At 42.2% G+C, this 8,514-nt stretch overlaps 1 protein-coding gene across 9 annotated transcripts in view; it reads left to right on the forward strand.

Moving 5' to 3' along the window:
- Nucleotides 1-6: 6 nt before the first annotated feature.
- The window catches only part of csde1 (cold shock domain containing E1, RNA-binding), a 13,125-nt gene continuing 4,617 nt past the window's right edge, over nt 7-8,514 (forward strand). The window contains exons 1-15 of one of the 9 annotated variants that reach the window (XM_087172666.1): nt 7-242; nt 1,327-1,583; nt 2,846-3,034; nt 3,696-3,894; nt 4,062-4,228; nt 5,100-5,186; nt 5,991-6,088; nt 6,174-6,255; nt 6,449-6,577; nt 6,700-6,825; nt 6,981-7,196; nt 7,279-7,449; nt 7,537-7,698; nt 7,902-7,913; nt 8,167-8,184. In XM_087172666.1, the coding sequence (XP_087028792.1) occupies nt 1,458-1,583; nt 2,846-3,034; nt 3,696-3,894; nt 4,062-4,228; nt 5,100-5,186; nt 5,991-6,088; nt 6,174-6,255; nt 6,449-6,577; nt 6,700-6,825; nt 6,981-7,196; nt 7,279-7,449; nt 7,537-7,698; nt 7,902-7,913; nt 8,167-8,184 (1,782 nt within the window). In that variant the 5' untranslated portion in view covers nt 7-242; nt 1,327-1,457. The remainder of the gene's footprint in view (nt 243-1,326; nt 1,584-2,845; nt 3,035-3,695; nt 3,895-4,061; nt 4,229-5,099; nt 5,187-5,990; nt 6,089-6,173; nt 6,256-6,448; nt 6,578-6,699; nt 6,826-6,980; nt 7,197-7,278; nt 7,450-7,536; nt 7,699-7,901; nt 7,914-8,166; nt 8,185-8,514) is intronic. The other 8 variants (XM_087172668.1, XM_087172669.1, XM_023401290.2 and 5 more) reach the window with 8 other exon arrangements.

Here is an 8,514-nt window from a genome sequence, read left to right on the forward strand (position 1 = left end):
CCCCCCCTCTTCTCTTCCCACTGTTTTTCATTGTAATTTTTTCTAAGCAGTGTTATTGCACCTGCGTTTGCCTTTTTTTGCGCTAGATTTCTCCCCCATTTTTTGCTTTATGCAACCATCTAGAACTTGTGCCAGAAACCTGTAACAAGTGTGTGTGTTCAACTGTGTGCGTGAAGAGATCTGCAGGAACTGCATAGTCATCGAGATCCAGAGAATTACAAGACTCAAGACGACTAATAAAGGTGGGTCTCAGTTGTAGTCCCTTCATAACATGAGACCTAGCGTGTTAACATCAACTGTACTAATAATTGTTAAGTCACTTGTGCTTTCATTTGTCATGTTTTGAATAATTTCCTCCAACCAATATTCTGAAAATGATTCCCTTTTAATGTCCTTTTTAAGAATTCAGATTTAAAGAATTTGTTATTGCAAGTTGGTGTTTACTTTGGGGGTTGACTTCAGAATCTGTAATTGGTAAATTCCCTGTTGTACACATGACTCTATTATACAGATGTACAAACACAGACTTTGTAAAACTCTCAATTCTAATTAAGTTTGGCCAGCTGTGCGGATTTTGGACAGCAATGCAGAGGTTGTTTTGTTTATCACTGAACAGAAACAACAGTTCATTTGTCCTCTTTGTTTGCTTAAACATCCAACTCTTTCAAACACGTGTGCAACTCTTTAAAAAGGAAAAAAAAGAAAATTGAAACTTGTATCTGGATTTGTGACCTCATCAGTTAGATTTGTGTTCTCAATTTCTGAATTGCGGCACCTTCAGTGGTTGTCTATTTGTAGGAGCTGATTTCACTGATTAGCATACCTTTAACCAGAGAGAGAAATGTCAGTGAAAGCAGCTGCTGCAGTGCTTTGTTAGAAATGAATCCTGTGTATTCACTGCTATTTGCACGTGCTTACACATGTTGCTATCTGGGCTCGAAAGCACACATAATGTGGATTGACTGTGATAAGTGATACAGAGCTGAAGATTTGATTCTTATGTCATTGACCTCTACATTGCCGTTTGCCAAAGATAAGTCTTCTTAAAACTTCTCATAAGCCAGCTGTACTGAACCGCCACCACCTCCAGTTAAACTGGTTATTCAATTTAGCTTGATTAATGATTTGATTGCCTTCCCCTCACCCAGCCCGCACCTTTTTCCTGCTCTGTCGTTTTGAAGTCATAACCTCCCTGATTTTTGCCCTTTCAACTCCCTCCCTGGGGGATAAAAGCCCACAGCTATTTTCCTTTGTTTGTGACACATGGCACACTGGCTGACCTATTTGCCTTACCCGTTATGTTTGTTCCTCTCTTCACCCTTGCAGACATCCAGCGGTGTATCATTGGGTGGTTACATAAAAATAGTACTTAACAGTGAAGCAAAAAAAAAAAGATTAAACAAGTAATCAAGTTCAGCAAGTGCTCAAGCAAGTTTGGTCCGAGTTTATGGGAAAATATGGGCAGCCCCTGGAAAGGCTTTGTTGAGTTTACCTTGCCTGCGTCGCCACCCACCGCGTTTGTTAGCGCTGACCTGAGCAGCACCTCCCCTGTCGGACTCAGCCTGTCGCCATATGGCCGATCCGTAAGTTTCACCTTCCCACCTCTTTTCTAAGTGCCCCACCCCATCGAACACCCATCCACCCACCTTGCCCTGCATCTCTCTGCTGTTGAATGGCCTAACCTCTTTCATCCTTTTCGGGCTCCCGAGACTAGCCTCTACTCAGATGTATTGTTGCAGGGCGAGGGGTGTTCTGCTGATTAAACTGCAGAAATTTGCCGCTTTTTTACAAATCCTCTAGAGCCATTTTCTTTCCATTTCCCTCGTATTTTTACTTTGCATCATAACCCTGTAAAATTTAAGTCAGGCTGTGACATGGGCAAATCATGTTGGGCTACCTTAATGCTTGTACATAACTTCACTCAAAGCAAGTCAACGCTAAACTACGTACTAGCTGATCCCTAGGGAAAAACTGAATGGGTAGTATTTAAGGTACTTGCCCGTCAGAGCTGAACTAAAACCTTTCATTATCTCTGAGACCAAAACGTTGGATGTGGATGTTTGAGAGTAATCACTGCACGGGCAACATATTACAGGGTAAAAGACCTGCAGATGTGTTATGTCTTCTGTGAAGAGTAGCTTGTTTTGATAGTGCAGTGCAGAACAGGGCCTAACAGAAGAGGCTGCTCTGGGACCCCCCCTCATAACCCATAACCCATCACCAACTCTCTGTCCACTGTAAATGCACCGCTATTTGACCTGTCATTTGCATTTTCTGATTCTCCATTTTCAGTAGTTTTATTTTACTTCACCTTGAGTACGATTTGTGACACTTCACTTAAACCACTTCACCGTAACTGACTGAACAAAGAAGTAGGTTGGGCTTTTCAGGTTTTTAGTCTGCCTTCTCTGGAAAGACATTCCCGTTTGAATGCACAAGCGTTTTCAGCCACTTATTAGTGCTATTGATTGACGCTGTGATGTGAGATTGTCATGGTAGCATATCCGTCGATACGGAGTGTCCTTACACCTTTTTCTGTGTGGTATTTTGGCATTAGGATTTCTCACAGGGTTTTTAGTATTGGTGGTGGTTGCGATGAGCTGAGATACAATAAAATGGCATTGGAGAAGTCTTTGTACATTGGTAGTGTAGTATATTGCTGTGATATTGTGAGATGTATATACGGTGTGCATGCAGCAGAAACAAAAACCGTTGCGCTGGATAATAGCCGGTCCTGTGTAATCACAACTCAACAGTTTGTGATGATGGTAACTTAAAAAGAAAATAAAAAACATTAAATACTATGTCTGTCCTCTTTGTCAAAGCTGTTACTTCCTCCCAACAGCATATTCAAGTCCTATCCGCAGTGTCAGAAATGGAAAGAGGGTCCTCTGAACCTCCAGTGGCTCGCAACACTGGTGCTGCCCGATCTACCTCTACTGGTCCCATGAATATCCCCCGCTCCTCCTCTGTCTCTTGCCACCCCCACCCTGGGAGTAAAAAACATAGGCGGACTCCCTTGTATCAGAGATCAGTAAGGTGGCATGTTGGGTAGTGCCAGCATTGAATTAACAATCAACTGTTGTTGTGTCATGTGACTTTCGCTAACAGCATGGTTTGTTGTTGTTGTTGTTGCGCAAGTTCAACCAGGGCCCAGTGGCAGATTTTGATAAGTGAGTTTTACGGGTATTTGTCAATAATCACTGGTTGGTCTGTTGGTAGAAGGAGGTGAACAGTTTTTGTACACTTGTCTGTCTAACCAGAATTGCATGAAATTGTTTACAATTTTCTTAGTGTTGAGAAGATTTAGGAGCGGGCAAATTGAGTGACTTGTAGGTTTTACTGCATGACATTAAGCAAACCAGGAAGCGTTGCTGTGTGTTGCTAAAAATAGTTTTTTCCAGCCAGCAGTATGAATTAAACTGAAATTCTTTCAGGGTATTATCAATGTGTGTTCCCTTCTGTTGATGACCAGATAGCCCCTGAAGGCTCTAATGTAGCTTTACATTAGCTTTTTTTCCCCTTCCCCACTTCCTCTGAAATGTGCTGTTCTTGCATGTTTGAATTTTGTTTTGGTTTTTTTTTTTTGTTAAGGTTGGCATCAAACCCTACCTTAAAATTGCAGTTACTTATTTTGGTCTGCTTCATGTTGTTCCGCTGAATGCAATTTAACACTTGGTTCTCGTTTTCCCTAGATGAGTTTTGACCCAGGCATGCTCCATAACAATGGGCACACTGCATACGCCAATGGCACAGGACCTGGCATTAGAGAGACCGGTGTGGTGGAGAAGCTCCTGACTTCCTACGGGTTCATCCAGTGCTCCGAACGTCAGGATCGTCTCTTCTTCCACTGCTCTCAGTACAATGGCAACCTGCAGGAGCTTAAAATAGGAGGTGAGAGGCTTTGGGCTTGTGTACAAAATCATAAATACTTAATCTGACTCTATCTTCGCTTGCTGAAAAGAGAAACACATGGGCTACGTTACTGAAACTTAAGCTGTCCCTGTATCATTTGAGGTGTGCTAAGTGTTTTTGGTGTTCTCCCGTTTCTCTCTCCTCAGATGATGTAGAGTTTGAGGTATCCTCTGACAGGCGCACTGGCAAGCCCATAGCAGTGAAGCTGCTAAAGATAAAGCCAGAGGTGCTGCCAGAGGAGCGCATCTCGGGCCAGGTGGGGCCAGACCTGCACGCCTATCCCTTTACTGTGCTGCATGGTTATATTCATCCAGTTAAGGAACACCATTTTATTTTTGGTTCTGTTCTTGTCTGTCAAGTTAACATTTATATGGCCCATTGTGTTTTTTGGGCAGGGGATGTTATTCTAAGTTCAGTGTAAAAAATTTTCCCACATCTAAATTTTAAAAAAATAACCTTTTCCGTCAAGATTTATTATACATTTGAATTTCAGATTGGCTTGTTTTCGCTGACATGCATGTTTGTTGGAGGTGTTGAATGTCCGTTAAACAAATATGGTCAAGTGGTCATTGGGAATGCCCAGTGGGTGTATTATTTCTCTGAATGCTCAAAGCAACTAGTGTAGCTCAGTTGGTCAGTTTCTCAAACCAACACAAATCTCACATGTGTTATTCTGTTACGTGACTGTGAAGAGTCAATGGGCCTGACCGCTGCAGCAGTACAGCACAGACTGTCGTGCTCGGCTCATTGGTCGTTCAATTCGTGACATGCCAGTGACACCGCCTGTCTTGTAATGCATTCACATAACACATCTAACTCCACATCCAGAGCACAATGTGACCCCACAAAGCCCACACACACTCATCCTGATTCATTCGCTCACCAACTTGTTTAGTCAGGTTATCAGCATGGTGGAGGCCGTTAGGAGGCTGGACAGTGTATAGAGGTTTTTACACTGAAGCGCAACAACAATGCACATGCAACTCTGCTAGCCCGTAGATGATGCTCCACATCTGACACTTGAAATACTTGTTACTGTGACATTTGAAATTCAGCCATCATTTCATCCATCCTGTGTGCAGAGATATTGTCATTGGGCTGTGTAATTGGAATGAATATTCAGTCAAGGATTTTCAAAGCAGTGTGTTAATGGCCTCCGTCTGCTATTTCCTCCTCTTCTGCAGGTTGTGTCTGCAATCCCTGTGCACTTGGATGGAAAGTCTGCCCCTGTCCAGGTGCCCACTGGCAGTGTTTGTTATGAAAGAAACGGGGTAAGAGAAGTAGCAAAGATCACGGCATGTTTGATCAATAAAATGCAGAATGGTAATGTAATTAAAATGTCGTCGTTCCACTCCTGATGATTTTGTTCAGACAACTTTTTTTGTTTTTCATGCTTGGCTTGTTTGCCAAAATACTCACTTATTACCTACTCAGTTTAGGTCTGCTCAGTTTTATTTTAATAGTGCCATATCATTATGTACATTATCTTAAGGCACTTTACAATATTAAAGAGAGAAACCCAACAGTTCCCACAACGAGCAGCACTTGAAGATGGTGGAGAGGAAAAACTCCCTGGGTTGAGAGGAGAGAGACAGACCAGGAACAGCTGTATATTGTATATTAACGCACTATCAGGCTGGTCGTTGTTGTAATAATAATAGTGATACTTAGAGGTGTGGCACCAATTATTTATAATAATATAAATAATTGAGTGTTTGGCAGATCAGGATCCTGCAGCTCTGGATACCTGCAGAAGGAGAACAGGGAGAGAGAGAGGAGAAATACAAACTACAGGAGAGAGAAATCACAAAGTTAATGACAGTTAGTGTGATTTTATAAATGTATGGGGAGGGAGAAAAAGAGAATAGCACAGTGCATCATGGGAGTTCCCTCAGCAGCCTCTAAAGGATGGTTTATCAAAGAGGAAAGTGAAAGTTTTATTTTTAAATGTAAAGAGGGCGTCTGCCTCCACAGCGTGTTAATGGTGCAGCACATAACTCTCAGATATGAAAGAGTTTAAGGATGAACAGGTGAACCATCAAACAAAGTCTGACACTGGTGTGACTGTTCCACAGGAAGTGTTCTACCTTACCTACACTACCGATGACGTGGAGGGTAATATCCACCTGGACACAGGTGACAAAGTCAGCTTTTACATGGAGACCAATAAGCAGTAAGTCCTCACAAAGCATGTCATTATTGTCTTATTGATTCCCAGCTTGCGCTTGATTTTTATATTTGTCACTCTTGTACATCAGTACTGGTGCGGTCAGTGCTCGCAATATTCAACTTGTGAAGAAGAAGCAAATGAGGTGCCAGGGTGTGGTGTGTGCTACAAAGGTAAGGTCCACTGATATTTATTACAGGAACTGTCTCTTATTAAGCTAATTAGACAAATCACTAGTGTCTTTGTGGTAGCTGACTTTGCATAAATAAATGTACTACCCAGAATAGTCAAGCAAAGAGGCTGTACACTTCCCCTGACAACCCAGAATGATGTATTTGTTATGTTGAACCATGTGTTGTCTTTCAGGAGGCCTTTGGATTCATTGAGAGGGCTGATGTGGTAAAGGAGATCTTCTTTCACTACAGCGAGTTCAAGGGTGATCTGGAGGCTCTGCAGGCTGGAGATGACGTTGAGTTCACCATAAAAGACAGAAATGTAGGTGGTGTCAAGCTTTTTTTAACGCACAAATTTTAAAACAGATTCCACACCTGTGACTCTTTTAACGACCTTCCTGAACATGTATAACATTGCTTATATTTTATGTTCTTGCGGCGCAGGGTAAAGAAGTAGCCACAGATGTGAGGCTGCTCCCCCAAGGAACAGTCATCTTTGAGGATATCAGCATTGAACAGTTTGAAGGCACTGTTGTCAAGGTCATTCCCAAGGTCCCCACCAAAAACCAGGCAAGTAGATCACAAGTCTGGCAAGTTGAATTATTATATATTTGAAGAGGCTTCATTTGTAAAAAAAAAAAAAAAAAAAGCAGACCCCAGCGACCAAGAATATATTTACATATTTACATATAGAATATGTAAATCTTTGCCTCCTGCTTCCACAGAACGACCCTCTTCCAGGTCGCATAAGTGCCCGGATTGGTTTCACTGACAAGGAACTGCCGTTTGGCGAGAAGGACACGAAATCCAAGGTGACCCTTCTGGAGGGCGACCACATACAGTTCAACATCTCCACCGACCGCAGAGACAAGCTGGAGAGGGCGACAAACATTGACATCCTCCCAGACACTTTCAACTTCACGAAGGAGACACGTGAAATGGTGAGAATTACAGAAGACCGACTTATATTATTCATACTTATATATTCATAGACGGCAACTGTTTCACCAAATCTCTTTCTAGGGGGTGATTGCGGCCATACGCGATGGCTTTGGCTTCATCAAGTGTGTGGATCGGGACGCCAGGATGTTCTTTCACTTCAGCGAAGTTCTGGAGGAGAGCCAACTGCACATCTCTGACGAAGTGGAGTTTACTGTTGTGCCTGTAGGTCCCGTTTATAAGCTTTTCACCAAAGTATGTATTCTGTGTTGTTACGTATGAAGGCATTTTCTAATTGTCTGTTAACAGCAAGCTAAAGTAAAAATGTCCTATGGTTGCCAGGATATGCTGTCGGCTCAGAGGAACCACGCAGTGCGCATCAAGAAGCTGCCCAAGGGCACAGTGTCTTTCCATACCCAGTCCGAGCAGCGCTTTATGGGTGTGGTGGAGAAAGAAGTGGCAGTCACCGCCAAGAACGCCAGTCCCACCAAGGGCAAGGAGAAGGTACTATAGTGCACAATTATGACACGTATTATTGCACACGAATCTACCCTGAGTACACTAAGAAACAATAGTGCTACTGGCCCACCCCCAACCGACTTCATCTGCCCCACGCCTTTTTTTTTTTTTTTTTTTTTTTTTTTAGTTCTAATTTTCCTCTTTGCTTTCTCCTCCTTTGACCTCCTCCTGTTCATCTTGTCGGTTAGAAAAAAGACAAGGTAGGACTGAAACCTTCTGCATGAAGCCACACGAATAATGTCTCACAAATCAGTAATGATGCTCATATTAGTGGCACAAACTTATACCAATAGTCTATACAGTTCACTAACATTTAGTCTAAGAAATAATTATATTATCCCTAGATCTTAGATGTTGAATTTAAAAGTCAACCGTTGACAAATAATGCAATGTAAGAAAACTGTTTAGTGCGCCTTGCTGTCTAATGAGTGTCTGTTTCTCTTACTTTTCAAGGGTAAAGTTGTAGAAAAGGTTAGTCTTTGCAGGCCTCTGGCCCACTGATTGCCTCCTTTACCTCAATAGTTGACGGCATGGTATTTGATCACCGATTAACCCTTAACATGGAATCAAACACTGCATCAGTGATTTCAGCGAGTAGTCTGGCTGCACAATCAGGGCTGAAACTCTAATCCCGATTACTAGTATGGTTTTTGGGAACAGCCTGTTAACTGTGTTTTTGTCCTTCCTAAATGATGATAACGTCACCTGGATTAGTCATTCGATCAACATTTCTCTGGCCTCCGTTACTCTGGTCTATATCTATATATATATATATATATATATATATATATATATATATAT

The sequence above is a fragment of the Seriola lalandi genome, unplaced genomic scaffold, assembly GCF_002814215.2.
Source record: "Seriola lalandi dorsalis isolate HSWRI2012SDOR001 ecotype SW California unplaced genomic scaffold, Sedor1 jcf7180002053574, whole genome shotgun sequence".
Lineage (NCBI taxonomy): Eukaryota > Metazoa > Chordata > Actinopteri > Carangiformes > Carangidae > Seriola > Seriola lalandi.